Source organism: Ictidomys tridecemlineatus, chromosome 3 (genome assembly GCF_052094955.1).
Source record: "Ictidomys tridecemlineatus isolate mIctTri1 chromosome 3, mIctTri1.hap1, whole genome shotgun sequence".
Lineage (NCBI taxonomy): Eukaryota > Metazoa > Chordata > Mammalia > Rodentia > Sciuridae > Ictidomys > Ictidomys tridecemlineatus.
In genome coordinates this window covers 213538686-213564018 of record NC_135479.1, presented here as the reverse complement: position 1 = coordinate 213564018, position 25333 = coordinate 213538686, and the positions used below count along the sequence as shown (strand labels likewise).

The 25333-nt window shown below is 53.6% G+C and overlaps 2 protein-coding genes across 5 annotated transcripts in view; one reads left to right on the top strand and one right to left on the bottom strand.

Moving 5' to 3' along the window:
- Slc37a1 (solute carrier family 37 member 1) overlaps nucleotides 1-1406 on the bottom strand; it is a 65153-nt gene extending 63747 nt beyond the window's left edge. For both annotated transcript variants that reach the window (XM_078044698.1, XM_078044699.1), the window contains exon 1: nucleotides 962-1406. The gene's annotated coding sequence lies outside the window, so the exon portion shown is untranslated. The remainder of the gene's footprint in view (nucleotides 1-961) is intronic.
- On the top strand, nucleotides 692-20950 carry Rsph1 (radial spoke head component 1). Of its 3 annotated transcripts, XM_040287076.2 has the most exons (10): nucleotides 692-1062; nucleotides 1439-1607; nucleotides 3493-3606; nucleotides 7278-7477; nucleotides 9103-9193; nucleotides 9473-9608; nucleotides 12124-12195; nucleotides 18262-18421; nucleotides 19237-19374; nucleotides 20769-20950. In XM_040287076.2, the coding sequence occupies exons 3-10, from the start codon at nucleotides 3497-3499 to the stop codon at nucleotides 20819-20821; spliced, it is 960 nt and encodes a 319-aa protein (XP_040143010.2). In that variant the 5' UTR covers nucleotides 692-1062; nucleotides 1439-1607; nucleotides 3493-3496; the 3' UTR covers nucleotides 20822-20950. The 3 variants fall into 3 exon arrangements, with proteins under 3 accessions (XP_040143010.2, XP_005323517.1, XP_040143011.2); XM_005323460.5 differs by lacking the exons at nucleotides 1439-1607; nucleotides 7278-7477 and adding an exon at nucleotides 3704-3809 and having other exon boundaries at nucleotides 696-1062; XM_040287077.2 differs by lacking the exons at nucleotides 692-1062; nucleotides 1439-1607; nucleotides 3493-3606 and having other exon boundaries at nucleotides 7419-9193.
- Nucleotides 20951-25333: the final 4383 nt, after the last annotated feature.

The following is a 25333-nucleotide window of genomic DNA, read 5'->3' as shown; positions in this document are numbered from 1 at the left end:
AGCTGGTAAGAGACCAGAGACAGGAGGCAGAGAGACTGGCTTGGTGGGAGAGTAGGGAGGCCTGAGTCTGGGTGACGGCAGAGAAAGGAGATCCAGGGACCTTGGCGGCTGAGTGTATCAGGTGGCTGTGTGAGTGGAGGTGCCGGCAGCCAGAGGACGGGAATGGAGCTGGGTGCAGGACACCTGAGAGTGGCCACGAGTGGGCTGATCGCGGGGTCGGGGAGGGGTGTTCAACCGGTGGATGTCAGAGTGGAGGCGCAGCTGCTGAGGCCAGAACAGGCCTCTAGAAGGAGGAGGCGTTTACAAACCAGAGAAAAAGACGTGGCGCACACGTCTTTGGGGACCACGAACACCGAAGGGGTAGAAGAGCTTGGACAGGTAAGAAGGAGGCGGCATCCCGGGAAGACACAGAGGCCTCGAGGTGGGGTAGAGAGCTGGAAAGCGCCCGGGAGCCCTTCCTCCTGGGGGCCCAGCTCCCAGGTGAATCCTTGCGGCGTCAAGGACAGCAGCCTAAATTCCGGGCCAGGTACGCTGAGACCAGGTGATTCGCCCGGATACGGGGCTCGCCCAGGACCCGCCCCCTTCCTCTTCCCGCGAAGCGATTGGTGCCGGCGCCTCCGCGTTGCTAGGACAACGCCAGGGTCGCTCGAGGCTCCACCCCGCGCCTTCCGCCACGCCCCCGCCGCGCCCCTTCCTCTTCGTGGGGGCAATTGGCCGGGGCGCCCTCCGGTTGCCCGGGCGGTTTCCCGGCTGCGGCGCGCGCGCCCGGCCCCTCGGCCCACTGGGCACCGCCCCACCCCCGTGGGCGGCGATTGGCCGCGGCGCCCTCCCGTTGCCAGGGTGGCCCGCAGGCTGCCCCGGCTCCTCCCCGCAACTCTCGCCCCGCCCCTCCCCGGCCTGGGGAGGGTGGGGGGCGCGTCTCCATGGCGACGCCGGACGCGCCCGTGAGGGTGGCGGGTACCTGCTGGCTAGCGACGCGGCGGCGGGGATCCCGGCTGAGTCGAGGCCATGTCGGACCTGGGCTCCGAGGAGCTGGAGGAGGAGGGAGAGAACGACATCGGGGTGAGCCTCCGGCAGGAAGGGCTTCCGAGGGCGCGGTGGCGGGGCCTCCGGGGTCGGGCGCGGCGGCCCAGGCGGGCGACAGCAGCGCCGAGCCGCGGCCCCAGGCGGCGGCTGGACCTCGCGGGCCTCCCGGGCGGCGCTGCGTCCCGGACGGCGAGAGGTGAAGCGCCGTGACGTCTGGTTTCCACCTCCCCTCGCGCTCCCCACTCCCATCCCGCCTCCCATTAAAGGCGAAGATTTCCAGCCCGGGGCTTTGGAATTTCCTTCTCCTTGTGTTAACCACAGTGGAGGCATGTCCTTAGATGACCGGATCATCCCAAGCTGCGGTGTCGCCCTTGAATAAGCCATTTCTCTTAACTGAGCTTTGACCCCGCAGGGGTGACTTGAGCGGAGGAACGCTGCTTCCTGGCAGCCTCCAAGCGGTGCTGAGAGGCCCTGCGCTCAGGAGGGGCCAGACATCACCACGCAGGCCCTTACTTTCCTGTTTCCTCTGACCTGACCAGGGTCCTTGGGATTATTCTCTCATTTAGGCAGGCAGAGAGGAGGTAAGATATACAGGTCCACTGAAGTGACTTGGGCTTGGGCTTGTGTGGGCACATTGTTCTTCCCTAAGTCAGGGAAAGACCCCTCTCTGCTGCCAGGTTGGGAACCTTGGCTTCTATGTCTGTGCAATACAGAGTTAAGAGTTCCAGAATCAACAAGGAAATCTAGCACCTCTTCTGTAATGCTCACACTTTTAGCTCTGGGCACCAATGTCCAGCTTCTGCCTGACTTGCTGCTCAAAGCTAGCACTTCTATGCCTGGAGCCACCTGGCCAGTTTGAAGAACCAGTGCCTGGGATTCACACCCCCACTAGCTAGTGCAACAGGCAGAGCAAGCTGCAGTGAAATCCCGGCTCCAGAGTCCTCTGTGCAATGAGTTTGAGGCTGATACTTTACCTGAAATTCCTTCCTTGCTTCCTCTCTCCTGTCTATTCTCCCTACTCTGCCTTAGGTTTCTGATGTAAGCACTTAAAAAAAGTAACTTATTCAAGGTGTGCTTCTGGGAAGATCCAACCTACAATTCCTGTCTAGAAAGCTCTCTAGTTTGTATCCTCAAATGGCTCTATTGATTTGTATTTGTAACCATTCCGTGTCCATAATTTTGAAGTTCAGATTGTATTTGGGGTCACCTTAGAGAATTTCTCTTGATGAGCCACTTAGCAACTCAGTATTGGGTGTAGTAGGAGGCCTTGGATGGGAGATGGGCCTTTGTATGTTTTGATTGAGACTAATCCTGAAACAAATATATAAGGTTACAAATTTTTATTTTTGGCAAGAATTTCTGGGCTAAGCACTACTAGAAAAGGTCAAGAATTAGGGGGTGGCTTGTTTCTGAAGTCTTCATTGTACTGTGTCTGTACTTGTAGCATATTGAGACAAAAGCCAATTCCATGGTTTTAAAGATTTTTTATTTTTTAATTTTTAAATAAATATTACAGTTTATATTTAAGTTCTGCAGATGATGCTGTCAGCTTCCCAGGCCATGTTATACTGCTTCCATCATGTCATTATATGCACTCCCCACTCATGTAGTAAGTGTCATGGAATGTTTATTTTATGAAGGATAGGAAAAATAGGGGGATTACAAGCTTGTGTTTATTTATTTATTTTTGTTGAGACAGGGTCCGGCATCTTCCTACCTATGCACCTGTAGCTGCTGGGATTACAGGCACACAACACCTTTTGTTTTTGGTGATGGAGATCAAACCCACAACCTCATGCACACCAGGCAAGCACTCTGCCACTACACTACGCCTCCAGCCCAATTTACTTTTAGACAGCTACTCAGTTATTTCAACTTAGGCTATGAGTGTTTGACTCTTAGTCTTGTGATAAGGAGTTTGAAAAGCAGATAAACTTTGCTGAGTTAGAACACAGTAGGTAAAGCCCAGTACCTTCCCACCCTTCTCCCTGCTGTCAGAATTTCCTTGCAGGGCAAAGTTCTCTTCAGGTTACTCTAGGTGCCATTTGAAGGAAGATTGACTTCTCTTGGGACACTTGCTTTTTTAGTGCTGGATTATTGGATGATGGGAAGAGGGAGGTGTCTGCAGACCTGCCCCAGCTACCTGTGCTACTGCAGAAGCATATTCCCACAAACAGCAGAGCACATTAGCACTCTGCACACACTGGTCAATCAGCACAGCACACTGCAAGCCCCCGTGTTGGGGGAAGTGAGGCTCCCACATGCACCAATGCCCTAGCTGTGTGACCCTGGACCAGTGCTGCTTCACAGCAGGCTTGATCACCCGCATCACCTGCATGATGGAGTAACTGAATGTATGCCGAGGTTTGGGAGGATTCATGGGCACAATATGTACAAAATGCTTGGCATGTAGTTAGCATACTGTAATGAATGTTACCTGTAATTCTCTTAATTTCTTTTACCCAGGAATATGAAGGGGATCGGAATGAGGCAGGTGAACGGCATGGACATGGGAAGGCGAGACTGCCCAATGGCGACACCTATGAGGGGAGCTATGAATTTGGTAAAAGACATGGCCAGGTCAGAATCAGTGACTTAGGCGGGTGGTTTTCCCTACTGATTATTAGTGAATATGAAATTCAGGAATGATATCAATTATACAATCGATGTATTTCAGGGGATCTACAAATTTAAAAATGGTGCCCGATACATGGGAGAATATGTTAAAAATAAAAAGCATGGTCAAGGCACGTTTATATATCCTGATGGGTCCAGATACGAAGGTAAATGTTACCACAATCACATTCTGGTTTGCAGAGGTTCTGAGTTTTGCCTTTTTATTTCTATCTTTGAACTCATCTGTGGGTACTGTAGTATACAGAAAGCCTACTGTTCTTCATGTTATCAGTCAGTAAACACAAATAGTGTTCCTGTTTTCACAGGGTTGGCCCAGCAGTCAGAAACCTTGTAACTACAGTGGGAAATTTGACTCTCCCTGGTGCCAGCCCACGCCCTTCTGAGGCCTGGGGACTGGGAGCACAGGCCACAGGTGTCACAGGGCTCCATGGCTCCAGGTGCTCTGTAGCATTCGCCCCCTGAAGTCCTTGCTGTTTTCCATCCCTGACAGCCCCTCTTCTGATGGACACATGGCTTCTTCAGACCCCATGGTTCCCTTCAGCGAGGGGGCTGTCTGCTAAGTGGAGCTCCTGTCTGCCAACATTCCTCACATGCTGACATTATGTCACAGATGACTGTGCCACCTTATTTCTAGGGACCTCATTGCTGCCCTTCTGCACCACATCCTCTAGTGTGATTGCAACAGTCATATCGCAGACCTGGCAGAGAGCAGGTGGGGAGTAGGCTGTGCACCTCTGGGAACTGAGTGCAAAATTCTGTGTTCTGTCCCTTCCCCCTGGATAAAGTTATCTGCTTGTCATCAGATTTCCAAAAGGTCCCAACCTTGGAGTGTGGTGATGACAGGTGATGTTGCATTTGTCTTTGTCTTCCTGCCTTGGCCTCCTGGCCTGCAGCCTGAGGACGGCATTAGCACAGGGGAGCACACGGAGCCCTGCCCAGTGACCGCTGGCAAAGACCACGGCATGACGAGGTGACAGCATCACTTCACGTGCAGCCAGGCTCCTGTGTGGGTAGCTCTCTGCCCCCCGGCACAATGCTGAGACCATCATGGAAAGGAGGGGGGCTTTCTCCTGGCTCGTGGTTTTAGTCCAGGTCATTGGGACACATTGCTTTTGAGTGTCAGCTGAGGCTGTGGATCATGGTGGAGTGATCAGTGAAGCAAATCTCTTACCTCATGGCAGCCAGGAGGTGAAGGGAGACAGGCAGGGACTGGGTGCCAATGTCCCCTTCAAGGGCACGCTGCTGTGACCCAACTTCCTCCCACTAGGCCCCACATTAAAGGTCCCACCACCTCCCAATAGTGCCTCAGGCAGGGGCCACGCCTTCAACACATGGCCTTTGGGGACACCGATCCAAACCACACCTGTCCTGTCCTAGATAAAGCAAGGAAAAGTGGTGATTATAGAAAGGGGATGCCGTCAGTTCTGAGCCAAGCTGGAGAGGGTATGTGCCTGCCCCACTAGAGGTGGAGTTTGTGTTGGATTGTTTCCTAAATCTTAGAAGCCCGCGCCAGCATGAGCACCATCTGCTTTTTAAATGAACTTTAAACACTTTAGGGCTTAATTTAATTCTTTCCAATTCCTTATGAGCCCAATCTCAATCTTAATTTTAGTGTGAATGCCGAAACAATTCAGACAACATAAACAGTAAATAAAAAAAAAATACTCAGAATAAGCCTTTGCAGGAACTTTTAATATGGAGATTAACTAACTAAAGGAAAACTCATGTGACTCAGGACACCAAGTGCATGGGTCTCCACACCAAGCCCAAGCCGCCTCCAGCTCTGCTGACAGCTGGGCTCCCGGGGTTCTGCCCAATGCTTGCACTGACTGCCCAGAGTGAGTTAGTGTCACCCGCAGCCCCACAAGGCTGCTTCCTATTCAGATGCCAGGCGACCCACTCTTCTGTCCACTTTAATGGCTAATCATGGCTTCCTGTGACCTCTTCCTCATATTTGGTGATTTGATTTAATGGCTCACAGAATTCATGGAAAAACTTTACTGTTACTGGGTTATTATAAAGGTTATTCCAAAGGAGACAGATAAATCGTCAGATGAAGAGGTACACAGGGTGAGAATGGAAGGGTCCAGATGGTCTCATAACCTAGGGGCATGAGATGTAGTCACTGTCCAGAGATTTCTTCTCTGACTAAAGCTTAAATAAGTGTCTCATTTCACGAAGACAGTAATGGAATCTCAAGTCAGAAGCTATGATATTGTGGGCTCAGTAAGTCAAAGATCTTCTAATCACCAAGTCTAACTGTGACTGATTGATCCATCTAATGGCAGGATGGCTACCTGCAGGGCAGTGTGCTCAGCCTCAGGACCATGCAGCTTAAGGCCCAGGACTGGCCTCCCTGCGGCTCAGACGGGTCTGAGGAGGGCGCTGAGGAGGGTGTGCGGATCCAGAGCTGCAGGAGATGAGCTGGGAGGTGTTCCTGGGCTGCAGGTGCCCGGGGGTGGTGGGAGATGAGATTGCAGGGGTGGACGGATACCACTTGTCAGAGAGGCCCTTGGACCACCTCTGTCCATTTTGGAGTTTGGGGATGAGGCTGGTTCAACCTGTGAGGCTTGAAAGGGGAAGGGGCGTCACTACTGCATGCTGTCTTGTTGCCTGCCACACAGAACTGAAGAAAGTGCAGTTTCCCAGTGAAACTGGAGAGACACGCGCTGCGATGGCTTCATGGTGGCCTGGCTGGAAGCTCTGAGGGGCAGTGAGCCTGGACTCCAGGAGAGGGGACTTGCAGAGGAGAGTCATGGCATTGGAACTGGACGTGCCGGAGTTCCATTCTCTCTGGGGCTCCACTGCGACTTGGGCAATGCACGTGGTCTCTGTGTCTGGCAGGCCATGTCGGTTTCTGCATATACCAAGTGCTGGAGGCCAGCCCGTGTCTGGCATGCTGGTGCTGCGTAAATGCTAGTTCCTTCTCTGTCTGGCTGGGCCTGCAGTGTTGGGATCTGGCTTACCAGCATCTCAGAGGACAGGAGAGCTTCGTGTGGGAGCTTTTCTTTTTAAATAGTCTCTAATCCCCAGAATGCCAGACTGGGAGCCCTGGTAACAATGGCGGGGTTGGCATCTGACCCCCTGCTCTCCCAGAGGAAGGCCCAACCCCAACCAGCCAACCACCTGTAGGGGCTACTCCTGAAGAGAAATATGATTATAGAACTTCTGTTGCCAGATCCAGAATGATGAGGAAGTAGAGGACTTTGAAAAGAGTGAAATGCACAATTAAAGCAGTATTAATGAAGTTTCTGAATGTCGTCCCCTTGGCTCATGGCCACTCAAGACGCCCCAGCAGGTGACCTTTCTCCAAACTGCCTGCTCAGTTGTACAGGGCTGATTGCCCTGGGCAGAGTCTCTGACTTTGAGTAGGACTTAAAAAAAAATTTACTCACCAGACCCCATTGGCATAAAATTTAGTGTCTTTTGTAATTTAATTGGCCTCTTTAACTTCTTAAAAATGTGTGCAAAATATGTAGTACATTTTTCTTATGGCGCAACCCTGGATCCCAGCTCACGTGCTCAAGAGAAGGGAGATGTAGTCATTTTGTCCCAGTCTTTTGCTGGGAAGAAACCAAATGATGTAACTGTTCCAGCTGAGGTGTCTTCCCCAGGGGTGTGTGGAGCCGGCCCCCCGTGGCTCACAGAGGCCAATTCTGCACTTCTATATGTAGCTTGAAATTGGCCACAGCAGGACGATCGCCACCACAGAAATCGGTCGATGCTGCAAATCCAGGCACATTATTGTCCCTTAAGATGCAGGCCGCTCCTCTGGGACATCTGCACATGATGTATGTCCTCATGGCTACCTCAGGTACCTAATGTGTGTTGTTTCGCGGATTTCTTAAATGTCTGACTCTGCCCCCCGTTGCTCATCTGGGAACCTGCCCACACATCACATCTGGGAGCCTGGCCTTGGTAAGCCCACCCTTTTCTGAGCTGTTTTTCAGGCAGTGGGCTCTGCTGCTGTCGACCTTCTATGGATGGCACACAGGCCAGCCTCTGTCCCCAAGTTGGTGCACACTCCTCCAAGACAGTGTCATCAGAACATGTTCTTCAGAAAGTGCTCAGGACACTGTTGTTGCTGGACAAATTCTAAAGGGATTGAAGAACGTGTAGCAGTGCCTTCTGTGGACAGACTTCGGGTCTTTCCTGGAAACACACCTTGTGGGTGACTGGCATCTCCTGGGCACACCCTGGGCTCTTACCTCCACGTGGGTGTGTGTCCAGCGTTCCTGCCAGCCAGGAGCTTATCCAAGTTTGGGGGCCCTCATTACCTTAAGAAAAAGGATGTAAAGTTGGTAAAGAAGTGAATTTCTACTGCTAATGAGAAATAAGGATACGTCAAACATTTAAAAATACCACCACAACACAGTCCAAGGGTAACTGAGGTTTTTAATTTTTTTTTATGGTACTGGGAATCGAGCCCAGGGCTTCCTGCCAGTAATTTTTATAAATTAATATCTGACACACTTCGAGACCAGCTTTCCCACCATGGTTATCTAACACTTTCTGAATACCTCTCCATAAGAAAACAATTTTGTAATATTTTTATGGAGATAATAGAAGGCTGATTCGTCTTTTCTCATTGATGACCACATTTATCAGACTTAGCTGTTGAGTTCTCATGGTCTAGGAAAGCTCTGTTCAGCTGAATGATTTGTTATTGGTGATAGGTCAGTTTTTTCTTTTTCTGTTCTCACAGTGCTGGGGACTGAACCCAGGGCCTGGTGCGCGCTAGGCACATGCTGACACTAAGCCCCCCAGCCCCCCCCACCCCTGGGGAGGTGACCATGTGAGCGCAGGCCTTCTCAGTTTTCCAGCACAGGCTTTAATGGACACTCTTTGCTCTAGTCCTCACTGCAGGGCTGGGTCGTGAGCCTGTGATGTGGTTGCCAATTTCCTTATTTCCCATCTAGTCTTCAGGTAATTAGGAAGGCCAGTGTGGAGTGAGTGGGCAAGGCCAGCAGGCCAGGGAAGGGGGCACAGAGGACTCCCTGAGCCTGGAGGCTCGGTGGGTGGAGGAGGGAAGCTGGTGAGTGCCGAGGCTAGACCCCTGAGCTCGATTGACTTGTCGCTGGATGCCGAGGGCAAAGAATGGAGCCTGGCATCAGGATCTCCGGCAGCAGGCCAGACAAGCTTGGCTGGATCTCGCCATGCCCCTGCCTGTAGGTGCCAGGGATGACTGTGGCCCATGGGCACACACTGCTGCAGACCTGTCCAGGGAACCAACCCAGCTCTCTCTTAGCTGCTCTCCAAAATGCTCGGCCACCACATGCCAGCGGCACAGGGAGAGGGGCTCAGAGGAAGTCAGAGGAGGCCCTGCGGCCTTCACCCCTGGGGTTCAAACTCTCTCTTCTGTGGAATTTCCTGAGCCCGTGGCTCAGGGCATCATTCCCTGCTTCTCACCTGGGCCTGCTTTTGTGTTGTCCCTTGCAGGGGAGTGGGCGGATGACCAGAGGCACGGCCATGGCGTGTACTACTACGTTAATAACGACACCTACACCGGGGACTGGTTCGCTCACCAAAGGTTGGTCTGCCCTCGGCCTTAGGGCTTATTCTGGAATAGGAACACGGTGACAGATGTGTTCAGTTGCTAGGGTTTGTCAGCAAAGTCGTGACCAAAGTCCACTTCCAAGAGTGTATCTTAGTGGCCTGTGGGAGGTGTGGAACCCAAGCTTCCTGTGTTTGGACCCAAATGGCTTGTGAGGTGGCCTCCGTCTAGGCCGTCCGTGATTTCACCGTCGGCCATGAACCCGGAAGTTCTTTCAGGAGGTGAGGCGATGCACTGGGCCCTTGTCTTAACCAGGCACGGGCAAGGCACCTACTTCTACGCAGACACGGGCAGTAAGTACGTCGGCACCTGGGTGAATGGACAGCAGGAGGGCGCGGCCGAGCTGGTTCACCTGAACCACAGGTACCAGGGCAAGTTCATGAACAAAAACGTAAGTCCGTGGGAAGGGAGATCTGATGATGGCTGGGCACCCCCTTCCCTAGCCCTGCAAGTGGGATGGAATGGAAAATATGGAAAACACAGGGTGGACCGCTGACGCCCAGAGGGCAGGCGGTGGGCGGGGCGGGGGGACACTGGCCTGCTTCTCTGCCTCAGTAGCTGTCGCCTCATCCTCCGGCAGAGCCCTGTGTGTCTTTATGACACAACGTCCTGCCCTCTGGTTCTATGTGTCCCTGCTTCCTGGTAGGTCAGGCATCAAGTCTTTATTTCCTGGATTCAGTCTGTGGATGCTTTGGTCTGTCTCCCCTGGCAGGGGTGGAGCTGCAGCCCTGGGGAGGAAGACCCTGAGCTGCCTTCTGCTGCTGCAGGCAGCCACCACCCAGGGCGGGGTGGGGGTTGCAGGCTGGCCAGAGTGCCTGCCTGGCTCTGGAGGCCTCCTGTGGGGCCCTTTCTGCTCGCAGAATTCTGGCTCTCACAGGGTGCCAAGGAACCCTGAGGAGCTCAGAACCTGCCACCTGGGCATTGTGGTGGCTTCGACCAGGTCCAGAGTAGAAACTCCCTGTCAAGAGCGTTTGCTGAGCAAGTGGTTGGGCTCCCCTCAGGCACGTCATTGTGCTCTAAGCATTGATTTGGAAGAATCAGTAAGCTAGATAAGGCTGATCCGAGGAACTAGAGTGAAAATGCAGGCTTTGTCCTCCAGTTAGGAGACCTAAGGTCACAAGTGGCATGCGGGGACCTGGGAAGGGAGGGTGGAGTCAAACCCCAGCCCTTTCTGGCTGACCGGCGAGGAAGGCCCCTCTGCTCTCACCTTTACCAGGGAGGTGACGCTGGAATGACCAGTCTGCTGTTGTCTCTGCTTCTCCTTTTATTAGCAGTTCTGTCTGTAAAGGCCTCCTCCTCCCTTGGCTCACCTGCACACACCTGTTCTATAGATAGAGGTGTCGCAGGACCCTAGAATTGCAAGGGAGCTCCTTAAACTGACGGATTATAGCCCTGCCTTGCTGGGAGGGTTTAGGTAGGTCGGGCCATAGAGCACAGAGGCTGGGCGACGGAGTGCTGAGCTTTCACACCACAGCGGTTCTGCAGGCGGTGGTTCCAGCAGCAGGAGCACGCACCTTCTCACCAGCACTGGCCATTGTCAGGGGCGGAGGTCCTCCTGTTGCCCGCGCGTCTCCCTGGGCACTAGTGAGCTGAAGCATTTTTCACAGCATTAGTGCTGGTTTGTGTTTCTCAGAAAATGGCCCATTCATGTCCTTGCTGACGAGCGGTATCAACAGTGTGACCCGGGTAGAGATACAAAGAGGGACACAGAGTCTGAGGCAGGTCCCAGGGGACATTGCACTCGAGTGCTTGGTGTGGCTTCATTTCACATTGATGAGGGATTGACGGGGTGGCGTCAGGAAGTGGCCTGGGACAACTTGGTGTCCATGTGGGTAAGAAGGTTTCAGGGTTCCCTCAGCCTACAGAGGTGGGTGCTTCCCAGGAACGAGGAAGAGGCTTTAGTAATGAGATCCATTTAAAAAAGCTTAGTAGACTTAAATTCATAAGAATAATCCTTTATAAATAGAAAACAGTATAAAGAAAATTTAGAGGATGAGTGACAAAGGGGGTTAGGATATGCGCAACTTTTAATATATAAAGCACGTTCCTCCATGTGATTTAAACAGTCTCCATAAACACGTACGATCATTACGTGTTAATCGAAGATTTAGAAGATTGTTTGAGGAGATAGAAATGTTAACTACTCTCATTTGATCATAACCCAAAACATACCTATGTGAAATTATGGTAACCCATTTATACAGTCAAAAACTCAATTTAAAAATTATGAAAATCTTAAACACCTTTGCTAATAACCTAAAAGGTATAACTTAGAATTATGAGATTTCCAATTGTTACATAAAAACCATCAAGATAGAACAAAATGTTAATGTTTAGGAAGAATAAGGGTTTGAGGACTTGGAGACTCACTCTGTAGAAATGAAAATCATTCAAGCCTCATCCTGGTTGGAACCCATGAATGTTGTAGTCCAGGAATTCACTTCTGGAATCGTGCCCAGGGGTGTACCTCAGAGCGGGCTTCCTGTCCTCCCACAGCAGGTGTCAGCAGTGGTCACCGAGCCAAGGGGTTCCCTCCCCAGGTGGAGGACAGCCAGGCTGATGGCTGCCTGTGGCAGGAGGTCTTTCTAGGGCATGGATGGAGTCACATTGCAGTGTCGTAGTGTTTTAAATGGCCCTGTCTACTAGCGATGGGGTCACAGAGGAGGTGTCCGCACGGGGCAGCGGCCCTCTTGGGAGTTTGCCTGTGGTCAACTCATCAAAGCTGTAGGTATGAATAGGTCAACTTTTATAAAGTAGTAAAATGTGGCTGAAGTTTTACACCATAACTAGACAGGACACATACGTGGCAATCCTGCTGGACCGGCCCGGGGACGTGGTGTGGGGTGGGCTCTGTGCTGGGTGTCATGCCTCGAGAGTGATGTGCTTGGGGTTCTCTTTGCTCGCAGCCTGTCGGCCCCGGAAAGTACGTGTTTGACATCGGCTGTGAGCAGCATGGCGAGTATCGTCTGACAGACACGGTGAGTGGAAGACTGGCTGTCGTGGGCGTGCTCAGAGGAAGGGCTGGGTAGTGGCGCGGACCCTGCTGGTCAGGGTGATTTGTGAGGGGCGCTGTGCCAGCTCTTCTTGGTCTGCGTGAGCTCGGGTGGGGCTCAGCCACTGGAGCTGCTGAGCGTCCTTTCACAGTTGTGCAAGTCCAGACCTGGGTTTTGTGAAGAGGAACCAGCTAGTCCTGAGTCAGAGAGTTCTGGACAGTGTTAGGTACCAGAAGGACAACGAAAATCTGTCACCAGTGCTACCACAATTTGTCTGGTATTTGTTCACATGTTGGGTGTACACCTTGAATCTTTTAAAGCCTGGCTGGTAAATGATTTTTCTTTCCTTTCCAGTATTTAGCGTTGATATTAATACTAAATTGATGTTCCCTGCTGAACATTAAATGAGCCAGATAATATCATCATCCTGAGGCATCTAGGTACGGGTGTGTGTTGGGGGTGTTGGTTTCATTCCTGTCATTAATGTCTGAGTGGTGCCTGTGCCTAATTGGCAACTTAGTGAAATTTCCTGACCATGGTGCTAGTTTTGAGCCTTGGACTTGCTTCTTTACTGATATCATTCTCACTGTGAGAAGTTCTGAATTTTTCAAAAGAGACTGAGCCTGGAAAAAAGTGTTGAATTGTGTTTTTGTTTTCTTTTTACACAGGAACTCTGAAGTTCCTATGTACCCTTTCCTAATGATCTAAAAATAGATTGTAAGCACACTCTCCCATATCCACATATTCTCTTTCTTGAAGAGAGCTGGAGAACCGAATTCTTGGTGTCAACCACCACACCAGTGCAGTGGTGTCTCCCATCTGAGGGGCTCTGATCCATGCCCCCCCAGTGAATACCTGAAACTATGGATGGTGTGGAGTTTGCGTACACTGAACTTTTCCCTGGATGTACACGGTCACCATGAAGTTTTATTTATAAAGCAAGAGGTTAGCAAGGCCAGAAATGAAATCTAGCAAGCATGACATGAGTCTGTATACAGTCATGTGGATGTTGCCTCATGCATACCTTGTTGTACTACAGATCTCAGTGACCGTAACATATTATTTTTTTCTTTTCTTATTGAGAACTTTTCCCTTTAAACGAAGCACTTTGCAGTTTTTCTTAAACCTGTCCAAATTGCCAACATTTGGATATTTCTGTGATTTGGGGCCATTTTTAAGTAAAAGTAAGAGTCACTTGAACACTGTGAGACCACGATGGACAACTGGGTCATCTAGACAGCTACTGAGTGAGTGATGGGTAGGTAGCATATACAGGCTGGACGCCGTGGACGAAGGGACAATTTGGTCCCAGGTGCAGCAGGGTGGGACACTACTCAGGACGATGTTCACTTTAAAACTTACCAGCTGTTTACTTCTTGAGTGCTCCATGTGATGTTTTCAGACCAGGTGGACCGTGGGCAGCTGAAACCGTGAAAAGTGAAACTGTGGTCAGGTGGGCTGCCGTCTCTCCCAGCTGTGGCCGAGGCATTTCAGATCGGCTTGCACCACCCATGGGGACTGTGTCGCCCTGACTCTTCTCCACCACTTTCAGGTGCTCATGAGACGAAGGCAGGTCACCCTTGCTCACTGAGGGGCTCTGCTTGGCACTGCTCAGGGCTCCTGCCTGACATCATCTGGGGGAATGTCCTTCCTTTACCTTCTGCAGGCCCCAGCTTAAATCCTGACTGAATTCACAACCAGTTTTTGCGTTCAGTGTTCAGGTAACTTTCAAACCTGACTTTCTCATTTTTCTCCTTAAACTCTTTCAGATGCTAAAATTGAAGGCATCTTTGCCCCTTGACCTGCCATGGCTAGTGGATGCTCAGGCCCTCCTAGCTGTCCCCTGAGTGGCCAGGGACTGCGTGGTCTCCAGAGCACCTGCTGTTGGCCCGACTCCTCTCCTGGGATGCTGCCCTTCCTGTACTCTCTCTGGCTGTGGCTACTCGGTTCCCCCAAACAACCCACTGTCCTCTGTGGTCTACAGAGTAGTTGTCCACCTCCTTTCAGTGACCAGAATCTCCTGTGGTCTCACACAAACCTGACCTCTTAGCTGTGTGTCTGCTGTTTTGCTTTGGATCCCCTTGATGCAGCTAAGAGCCACCAGCCAGGGTCAGGTCCTGGCTAACCAGAAATTGACAGGCTAAAACAGAGGCTTCACCGCCCTGAGCACGGTCTCTTCAGGGACCCCAGGTGCTCCACTCAATTCAGGGTGGCTTCCACAAGCCATCTGTATCTGGGAGAAGTGGAGGGGAGTGGGACGTGTTGTCCCACCGTGTGCTTCTCTAGCAAGCTGCAATTGTGTTTGAAAGTGGCCACGACACACAGTCGGAAAAGCCATCAGCCTCATGGTTCAACATGATGGTGACACACTTGGTACATTTGCTAGGCTCCCCGGGTTGGACACCTCCCACCTGTCCCCCAAAAGAACCTGGTTGTGAATCTAGCATGTTGCCCCCACTGGTAAGAATCAGGGGCCATGTTTCCTGCATAGGAGCTGGTAAATCAACTGAAGTGCTCACAGCCCACGGGACAAGCCTGGCCCACCTCCTGTCCTTTTAATGAACTCCTTGGTTTAGCCAGGTGCATGGGAACACTTGTAATCCCAATGACCAGGGAGGATGAGGCAGGAGGATCGTGAGTTTGAGGCCAACCTCTGCAAGTTAGGCCCTGAGTAACTTAGTGAGACCCTGTCTTAAAATAAAAAATTTTGAAAAGGCCAGGGGATATAGTTCAGTGGTGTAGCTCCCCTGGTGTCAATTCCTGGTACCAAAATAAAATAAAATAAAATTGTGGGTGTAATGTGTTTGTATAGATCTGTAAAACAAAACTTGCTTATATTTTATTTTTTTGCGGTGCTGGGGTTTGAACCCAAGGCCTTGGATGTTGTAGGCAAATGCTCTACCACTGGGTGACACCCAGCTCACCATGTTTTTTGAGACAGGATGTCACCGTGTTGTCCTGGCTGGCTCTGACTTCTGCTCCAGTGACCCTTCTGCCTCAGCCTGCCATGTGGCTGGACCACACACCTGCCTGCGTTTGGCCATTTCAAAGCACACAGTTCAGTGGCACTAAGGACACACTCTGAGTCTTGTCCACCGTCCCAGTGGAAAATGCCCGCCTGGCAATGGTACCCTGTCACCCCTCCCACTTCCCCAGTGGCACCGAACCTGCTTTCTGTGCCATGAATGTGCTCTTTCTAGATAGATAGTGTATACAAATGGACTCACACAGTCTTTGTCCTTCTGTGACCAGCTTATTCACTTGACAAAGAACGTAGTGTTGTCCTCCAGGGTCAGTCGCATTGTGGCCAATGTCAGACTCTCCTTCCGTTTTGTGACAGAGTGACATTTGTTGCCTTGTAGGACGGGCTCCTCCATGCTTCTGTCGATGGTCATCATCGGCTTCTGCTTGTGGTGATCGTGAAGATGCTGTTGTGAACGGGTGTACCAGGCCCCATCCGAGTGTCTTTTCGAGTCTTGGGGTGTTACCTGGGGGGCACTGCTGGGCAGCATGGTGTCCTGCTGCTTAGCTTTCTGAGGGGCTGCTGGATTCTTCCTACAGTAGCTGTGCCATTTCCCTCTGCCCAGTCCTAGGAGGGGGGCCTACCTCTTGTTTTTGCAAATAGATTTATTGGTACTAGAACCCAGCCGCTGGCCCACGGACACTACCTACGCTGCCTTCACACTGCCAAGGCAGAACGGGCACCTGCTGCAGTCGCCATGTATGGGTCAGGGCTCTCTAGAGGGAGAGATCAACAGGAAGGATGATTATAGCAGGGGGACTGATTAGGCTGGCTCACATGACCAGAAGCTGGACAGTCCACAGTGGTCGTCTGCAGGCTGGAGAGCTGGAGGAACCAGTAGCTGCGCAGTCCAAGAGGCTGAAGCCCCAGAACAGGAGGGATCAATGGTGCCACTTGTCTGCGACCTAAGCCTCCTGGAGAATCACCGGCAGAGTCCCCTTTGGAAGAGAAGAAGGGAGAGTCCTACATCCTCAGAGGATCCTCAGCAGCAATCAAGGACCCGTTCAAGAAGAATGGAGCTTGCATCTGCTGCCCTCCCTGGTTCTTCCACCTTTTACTCCATTCAAGCCTCCATCCTATTGGGCGGTGCTGCCCATGCTTAGGGAGGGTCTCCATTTCAGTTGGCTGTCCCACATGCCAATCACTCCTAGACTCACCCTCACGGACACATCCATAATCTTATTCGTCCTTGGCATCTCTTAATTCAGTCAAATTGACCATGACACACTGTAATGGCCCCCCAAATCTAAAACCTTTGTTGAAACCCCTCCGGGTCATTAAATTAGTTTAGCAGACTGTGAATCACAGTTTGAAAAACAAATTCATAGAATAGAAACCTCCAGGGGATCTTGGTGGTAGAGACCAGAGCACTGGGCTTGTGCCTGTGGGCCACACTGCTGGAGGTCTCCGGTGGACCGCAGTACCGCAAGAGCTGCCCCACACTTCTCTCCATCCCCTGGTGCCTGTGGTGCAGACTTGTCCATGGCTCCTCTAGGGCCTTCATGGGGAGAAAGTGACATGCTTTTAAGTTCTGATCTTTTTTGTTATTAACTACTTTAGATACCCCCCCTCTTTCTAACAAAAGTCCTGTGTTTAGTGCTTCTTTCTAAATGATCTTCCCTCCCTCCCTCCATTCCTTCCTCTGAAATGATATGCCTTGCACCAGGTTCCTGAGTGTGTTAGTTTGCTGCTTTAACAAAGCACCATAAACCGGCTGACTTACACAACAGAAATTAAACAACAGAAATTTCTGTTTTGGGATGGAGGCAGTAATTTAGTCCATCACACCAAGGAGACAGAATCCAGGAGTCTGGGTTGTGCATGCAAGTTTTATCGGTGCTCCGGGGTCGGTGCTTGGAGAGGGAGTGAGGGAAGCAGGTTGGGCAGAAGCGGAAAGGAGCTCTCAGGTGACCTGGGGAGCTCTGAAGCTGGGATGGTTCCTCCATATTTGCTGAAGGGCAGCAGGGACCAGGCGGCAGGTGTCTGCTGCCGTGGACGGTGGTGTGGGGCCCCCGGCTCTGCAGCATTTCTGGTGGAGGCTGTCCCTTGGGAGGGACTCAGTTATGAGCAGCAGTTGCCACTGTGGCCTCCCAGCAGCGGGAGGCAGGAGCTTGGGATCCTGGTGGAGGATGTGCTGGTGCGTGGAGGGCCGCTGCCCCTGGGAAGTTTCCCAGAGTGGGGACCCTGGACCAGGAGTGTCAGTGTCCTTGCGCCTAGAGGCCACCACCCAGACTACTGAATGCATGCATGGACTCTGCAGGTGGGTCTGCAGTCTGGGTTTCACGGAGCTTTCCGGTGGCTCTGCTGCAGGTCAGGTTGAGCCCTGCGGTCCTGGAGCACTGGTGTCCCCTTCCTGGTGAGGGAACTCAGACACTTTGAATCCAAGTGGAGTAATTTATTTCTGAGCGACTCAGAGGAAGACGAGTGTTGCTCTTTCCACAGGTATTACCATCTGTGCGACAGTGAGACTGCCACATTTATAGGGTTGATGCTCAGCTTTTTGAAATTTTGTGATAATTACAGAGCTGAGAAGTAGACAAATATGCTTGTCAAAGTTGACATATGTGGGCTGCCAACAATTGTTGGAATTACATGTTGTTACAAAAGGCTCCATGTTTAGAGATGCTCACCTCCCGTTTCGCTTTCCTGGAATGCTATTGCCCAGAATTGTTGACGTGAGGACTTCCATGTTTACCCCTCTTGTCACTCTCGGGGCTTGTCTGATGCTGATGTTCTTTCCGTTGTTTATATCAACACATCAGAGGGGACTTGCAGCCTGGGCTGTCCCCTAGCTCCTGCCAGCTGCTGGGACGCCGGGCCTGGGAGCTCCCGGGGCCTGGAGGGAAGCAGCACTGCTTGGTCTTCCTTGTCATCTCATGCCGGGGTGGCGGGAGATGGGTCTGACCATGGAGGAGGGTCACACAAAGGCTCTAACAATTCAGAACCTGCCCTTTCTTTCTTTGCTCTTAATGTTTCAAACCAAGGTTATATAAGTGTGGGTGAATTTTACATTTCTGTACTTAAAACAGGAAAGAGGAGAAGAGGAGGAAGAAGAGGAGACATTAATAACTATTGTCCCAAAGTGGAAAGCTACCAAAATCACAGACTTGGCCCTGTGGACACCGACCCTCGCTGAGGAGCAGCCCCCCACTGAGGGGCCGGGCCAGGAGGAGGTGGTGGGAATTGAAGGTGCGGAGCCCCAGTCTGTGGGAGCCGCGTGCCGCTCACCTGTGTGGTGGTCTCCCTGGGGGGGCCCGTGGGCCAGTGTGGGGTGAGGACATGGTCAGCGTGATCATTTGGGATCAGCCACCCTCAGGGAGAGGAGGCGGGGAAGACAGGATCCAGGGGACGGAGGAGCATCCCACGAACGTGCAGGCCTCAGCTGCCCGGGTTCCTGGGACCCCAGGTGTCAGGGCCAGCACGGCATGTGCCTGTTGGCCGGGTGACAGTGCTGGTGACAGTTCCTTCCTGGAGGAAGATCCAGGCAGCACTCTCCCCCCACCACAGTGTCACCCAGGGTGTCGTCCACATGCCACAGAAAGTGAGGGGGCTCTAACCGGGTGACTCCGCCCTTGCTGGGGTCGAGAGCCACCTCAGTAGAGAACAGTTGGATCAGCACTGGCTAAGTACTGGTTCCCATAACTGGAAAGGGAGTTTACGGGACAGGCTCAGGCGCAGCCGGGTCCCGCCAGCACTCTCTTCCCTCTGGGATTAACGGTTGGACTCTACTGAATCGTTGCACAACCAGCTCAGGAGCCGCGAGGCCCAGAGGTCTCTCTTTCTCAATATTCATATCCAGATCCTCAGAAGGAGGCGGCATCGGGAGCCATTTGCTGCAGTGGGGCTGGGAGTGCTGTGGGCCGGGCTCAGGCTGCAGCTGGTGGGGGTCCTGGAAGAGAGCAGGGCTACTCTCAGGGGGAGGGAGGCCCACGCCAGGGAGCTTCCCGGGCACTGGTCACCTCCTTTACCGCTGTCCTCACCTTCTGCTGCTGGCTTTGTGACAGGCCGAGGAGAATCAGAGGAGGAAGCCCAGGACATGCCCGAGGGCTATGAGGGCGAGATGGAGATGCTGAGGCCCTTAGGCGAAGACCAAGACATGTACCCCGAGGAGGCCCGGGAGTACGGCTACGACCTGGACCAGGGTGAGGGGCGCCAGGGAGAGGGGCGCCAGGGAGAGGGGCGCCAGGGTGAGGGGCGCGAGGGCGGGGGGTGCGAGGGCGGGGGGTGCAAGGGCGAGGAGCACAGGGTGAGGAGCGTCAGAGTGAGGAGCACCAGGGTGAGGGGCACCAGGGAGAGGGGCAGCAGGGAGAGGGGCACCAGGGTGAGGGGCACCAGGGAGAGGGGCGCAAGGGAGAGGGGCACCAGGGTGAGGGGCACCAGGGTGAGGGGCACCAGGGAGAGGGGCAGCAGGGAGAGGGGCAGCAGGGAGAGGGGCACCAGGGTGAGGGGCACCAGGGTGAGGGGCACCAGGGAGAGGGGCACCAGGGAGAGGGGCGCAAGGGAGAGGGGCGTGAGGGAGAGGGGCGTGAGGGAGAGGGGCCCGAGGGAGAGGGGCGCGAGGGTGGGAGCACAGGGTGAGGGGCGCGAGGGCGGGGGGCGCAAGGGCGAGGAGCACAGGGTGAGGGGCGCAGGGTGAGGAGCGTCAGGGGGAGGAGCACCAGGGAGAGGAGCGTCAGGGGGAGGAGCACCAGGGAGAGGAGCGTCAGGGAGAGGGGCACCAGGGTGAGGGGCACCAGGGAGAGGGGCGCCAGGGAGAGGGGCGCCAGGGAGAGGGGCGCCAGGGAGAGGGGCGCCAGGGAGAGGGGCGCCAGGGAGAGGGGCGCCAGGGAGAGGGGCGCCAGGGAGAGGGGCGCCAGGGTGAGGGGCGCCAGGGTGAGGGGCGCCAGGGAGAGGGGCGCCAGGGTGAGGGGCGCCAGGGTGAGGGGCGCCAGGGAGAGGGGCGCCAGGGAGAGGGGCGCCAGGGAGAGGGGCGCCAGGGAGAGGGGCGCCAGGGAGAGGGGCGCCAGGGAGAGGGGCAGCAGGGAGAGGGGCGCCAGGGAGAGGGGCAGCAGGGAGAGGGGCGCCAGGGTGAGGGGCGCCAGGGAGAGGGGCGCCAGGGAGAGGGGCAGCAGGGAGAGGGGCGCCAGGGAGAGGGGCAGCAGGGAGAGGGGCGCCAGGGAGAAGGGGCGCCAGGGTGAGGAGCACGAGGGTGAGGAGCACCAGGGTGAGGAGCGCCAGGGTGAGGAGCCTGAGCATGAAGCCGGAGCCACGCGCAGGCGGAGCGTGGGGCTCACCCTTCTCCCACCATGGGGTCCTTGGGCCTGGCCCAGGGGCCTGGAGGGGCCTGCAGAAGGCCCACTGTGAGCTCAGGGCACCCTCCCACAGAAGGCTGCTCCCGTTGCCTCCTGATCCCAGCAGGGCTGCCCGTCCTGGATGCAGCGCTCACTCCTGCTCTCCCAGCAGGGCAGCCCTGGCTCGGGCCCCTTGGAGACATGGACGTGGCTTTTATTGTGTCAGGTGGTTGTTCCATATACTCAGAGTTCCCTCTTCTTCTTAGGAAATGTGAGCTTTGAAGAAGAAGAAGGCAGACAATCGGACCTGCAGGACTGAGATCCAGCGGGGGAAGGTCCAGATTGCAGCAGGTGGCGGGGTGGGCAGTTAGGGCCAATCTTTCTTATAGTCATTTGTTAAGTTGGTTTGCAATTGAAATAAATATTTCCGTCATCTTTTGTTTCTGAAGCAGTCTCTGCTGCAATTCTTTGAACTGTTTCCTCCAGCTTGGCCCCATGGTTCCACCAACTGCCCCCATATGGGAAGGAAGGTCGAAGGAAGGTCAGCCATAGAGAAGTGTGGTGCGGGCTCTGACTCCACCTACCGCCATGCTTACCCCCTCCCCTCCTCAGGCCTCCCTAGTCCCTGGGACACAACAGTATTGAAACAAGGCCAGCTAATGACCTTGCAATGTCCTTGTCCGGGTGTTCAAGTGAAAGGAAGACTAGCAGCTTACATCAAAGCTGGATGTGATGGAGCCTGGAGAGGGAGACCTGTCCCAAGCCAGCAGGTCCCAAGGCAGCTTGCTGCAGCAGTGAGCCAGGTGTGAATGCAGGAGATGACAGGGCATATGCAGGTGGAGCGGAAGCCAAACAGGCCACTTGCCCTCCTGGAGGCCAGCTGTCTGGATCGATGACAGTACCTAAAGCTGATCCAGAGCCAGGCCCATCTCTCTCCGGTTCTGAGAAGACTCGGCAGAAGAAGCTGGGAGCAGGTCGCCCCTGAGACAGCCTAGAGGGTTAGGAAATAGTGGGTGCATGGTGACATGGCACAGATGCGTCCATCTGCCACACCGAATGATGACTCTCAGTGTGGACAGGCCGGCGTTGGAAGAGGCTGCTGAGAGGGGTCTGGGCCTGGCTTCCAAGCTTCCAAGGACAGGCTGACTCTCCTCAGGGGCTATTGTAGCGGGTGACTGTAAGTCAAGGCCAGTGCTTACTGACCACCTGTAATGGAGGGCCCTTGGGACAGCACTGGATCCACCAGTTCATGCTCTGCGAATGGAGCAACAGGCCAGGCCTCTCTTTTCCAACACAGTCCACATTTTAAGTCCACCATTGAGACCTGCTGCTCAGAAAAAGATTCTTTCAAATATCACTGCTCATTGGCCAAACACCTCGTCCCCAAGAGCTCTGGTGGAGAGGGACATAGAGCCCCCATGCTGTGTCCAGGCCTGCTGGCCCAGCACCCCTCTGCACCCGGGGACTGGGAGTCATTCTGACTTCACGTCTTCTTGTTTTTTTAAAGGGGGGAGGGAGGGAGGGAGGGAGAGAGAGAGAGAGAGAGAGAGAGAGAGAGAGAGAGAGAGAGAGAGAGAGAGAGAATTTTAATTATTTTTGTTTTCGGCGGACACAATAACTTTATTTGTATGTGGTGCTGAGGATGAACCCAGCGCCGTGCGCATGCCAGGTGAGCGCGCTACCGCTTGAGCCACATCCCCAGCCCACATCTTCTTGTTTAAGAAGTGTGTTCTGTGGGGCTGTGAGTGCCCTTGATGGTGCCTCCTCTGATGCGGGCAGTTGAAAACCTGGAAGGGTCTCGTTCCGGATGCCGGTAAGAACATTCGTGGTCAGGGGAGGGGGGCAAGATCCCTACACTAATGGGAAGAAGTTCATCCCGACCCTCACGGGGACTTGGGGGGCTCAGGACGGCAGGGGAGAAGGAACTGCGCAGGCAGTGCACGCGGCAAGAGGCCCAGACTGAGAAGAGGAGCCTGAGGACTGGCCGGATGGCTGCACCTCACAGTGACACGTCCACAGGCGAGAAGTCACTTCTTGTGAATGGGCAAAGAGCATGGTCTTGAGATGGCACCGACTTCTGGGAGGATGCTGTGATCAAGGAGATGTGGTTGAGGATTTAGATAGTGCACCCGCGGGGTGGGAAGAGCAGATTCCCAACGTCCTAGTGTGGGCACGGTGCTGTCCCCAGCCTCCCACGCTACAGGAAAACTGTCCTGAAAGGAAGAGCCCATGCATGCAGTGGACCTCACCGCTTCTTGTTCTGAGAAACTTCCAGGCCGTCCAGCTTTCTGCAGCTGCCCCCTGCGTCAGTCGGGCACCATCAACACTGAGGCAAGACCCTCTACCAGCAGGACGATGTGACTCCCGAAAGGCTCAGGTGACTATTAGCGTGCTTTAGCAATAAAGCATGTTTATAAAGCATAATAAAGCATCTTTAGCAATAAAGAATGTTTAATAACAGTCTACAGATATTTTGTACCACGCTATTGTCACTTGCTTATTTGATGGAAGGAAAACCACAACTTTTATATGCACTGGAAAACCAAGGATATCAAGGTGACGTGCTTGACTGTGATCTCTTTGTTTTGGTCTGGAACTGAACCCACGGCGTCATGAAGGTGTGCCTGTGTGGTCGACCTGTGGTGAGCAGGTGATCCTGGTGATGACTGGGCCCAAGTTCAGGCCCTGCAGTCATGTTGGAGAAATAAGATTTTCCTAACCTGCCATTGCTTCTGGATTTATTAGGCTGTGCAGCACAGAAGAGCACTTCTCTCCCATGAATCACCAGGAGCGCATGCTGGGCTCTGCAGCCAGCCTGGGGACCAGTGTCCTTGGGGACCCCCAGACTGGCACCTGACCTTTCTCTTCCCCTGGCTATGCTGGCCTTGCCCACCATGAGTGCTCTGCCTGACCCCTGACCCTGACGCCCTGCCTCACACCCCTCCCCTCCGCAAGGGCCTCCCCTCTGGCTGCTGGCAGTCCCTCCTGGTGTCCTGCCTCCTCTGCATACCATCTCCTAGTGCTCTTTGGTTTTCTTTCTGTTGTGATTATTGACATGCATGAGTTGTAAACATCAACGGGCTGTGAAATCTGCCTACGTGCACCGAGCACTCCAGGGTGAGATTCCTGGTTGGAGAAAGCCCAGGTCACGCTGGCCCTGCCTCAGCTCACAGCCCCAGGATCAAACATCGCCGCCGAGAAGGGCGTCACCTGCCACCACAAGGTCCCAGCCACACTGGAAGCTTGATGTACTTCCTTAGATAAAGCACTGGGGCCTTGTCCAGGTGTCCAGTTCCAGCTCTTCTCAGGGCTGGAGACCCACCTGGTGTCTCCCTTTCAATCTAACGTCTGTCTTTGCCCTCTATTCCTTACTGATTATCTTCAGACTTCTCACACCTCTGAGCAGGATCTGCTCTACGGGGTGCTGGTGACCATGGCGATGATTTGTTTACTCTTGTATGCTCTTTACCATGATTTGCAGTTCATTTATTCAGCAGGTATTTCCTGGAGGCCAACTGTGAATCAGGCACTGGGCTTGGGGCTGGGGTTGGAAGCCCTCCGAGTATTTATGACATGAATCCTGTTTTGTAGAGTTGGGAGTGACATTGTGGCACTCAGGCAGCGTTGGCCATATTTGCCAATGAACCGACCTTTTAAAGACTATTCCTGTTTAGCGCTAGCGTCTAGCTGTCCCTGGGTGTCAGGTGAATGCACATTTTTGTTTTTTTTTTCAGTTCTCTGTACATGCCAGGCGAGCTGTGTTCAGCCCCTCCCGTCCATGCTGTTGACAAGCCCTCTTCCCGATCGCCGGATTTCCCACATTGTGCTACAGTAGATGAGGAGGGGAAGCGTTGAGTCTTGGAAAAGCTGCAGGAGTTGATGGAAATGGTCAGTGTTACGTTGGAGAACAGCTCAAGCCAAAATTAGGGTAAATAATAAGGCACATGATAGTCAACAAAGGAGCCCCAACGGTGCCTTCAGAGCAGAACAATTCGGTTCAAAGGGTGAGGAAGAGCTCTTGGAAAAGTAAAAGTAAAATAAACGTTTTGTAGCAATGACGCCCTTGATGGACCACCGGGAACGTCAGGTAAGCCAGACGTGAAACCAACGATGGCGCGTCACGCTCTGTGCAACTGGTTAATTACGCTGGCCGGGAACACAGGACAGCGCAGCCCACTGCCAGCTTGGGTCTGCTCTCCATTCACCTGTGGGCCCGAGCGATGGAGTGTGCACGGCTTACCTTTTGTTAAACGGCCTGTGGCTAAACTGCCCCACGTTCATGATTGTTGATTCACCACGACAGACTCTAAACCAAGGCCCACCTCTCACCATACCTTGAATCATGGTTTTTGTTTGAGCTTCGTTTACTTGGGGTGCTCTGGACTGTTGTCTTCAGTCGAGGAGGAATTCCTGACATATTGGTCTTTGTAACTGTCCCTTGGCCACCGTCCCCGCTCTGTGGTGGAAGGCCCTCCTGGCAGTCCAGCTCCAGCAGGGAAAGGATGGCCTCTCACAGCAGCAGAGCCGCGAGCCCCAGGGACGGCCTGTGTGGACTGGTGTCCTGTGTGAGCTGGCCACCTCGGGCTCAGGACGGGGCAGCCAGGACTTCAGATGCTTCTTGGCAGTTTGGGCTCTTCCCTTCCAAATTTGTCAAACGGCACTTAGTAGGCATCTGTGGCATGTCAGGGACCCTGTGACCACCAGCAACGGTGGGTCAGAATATTCCAGTATCTTCTATCCCTTGCTTCTTGAGGCACTTAGACCCACCTGTTCCTGATTCTTGAGGCCACCCCTGGACCCCATTGTTGGAGGCCGTGACTAAGTCAAGATG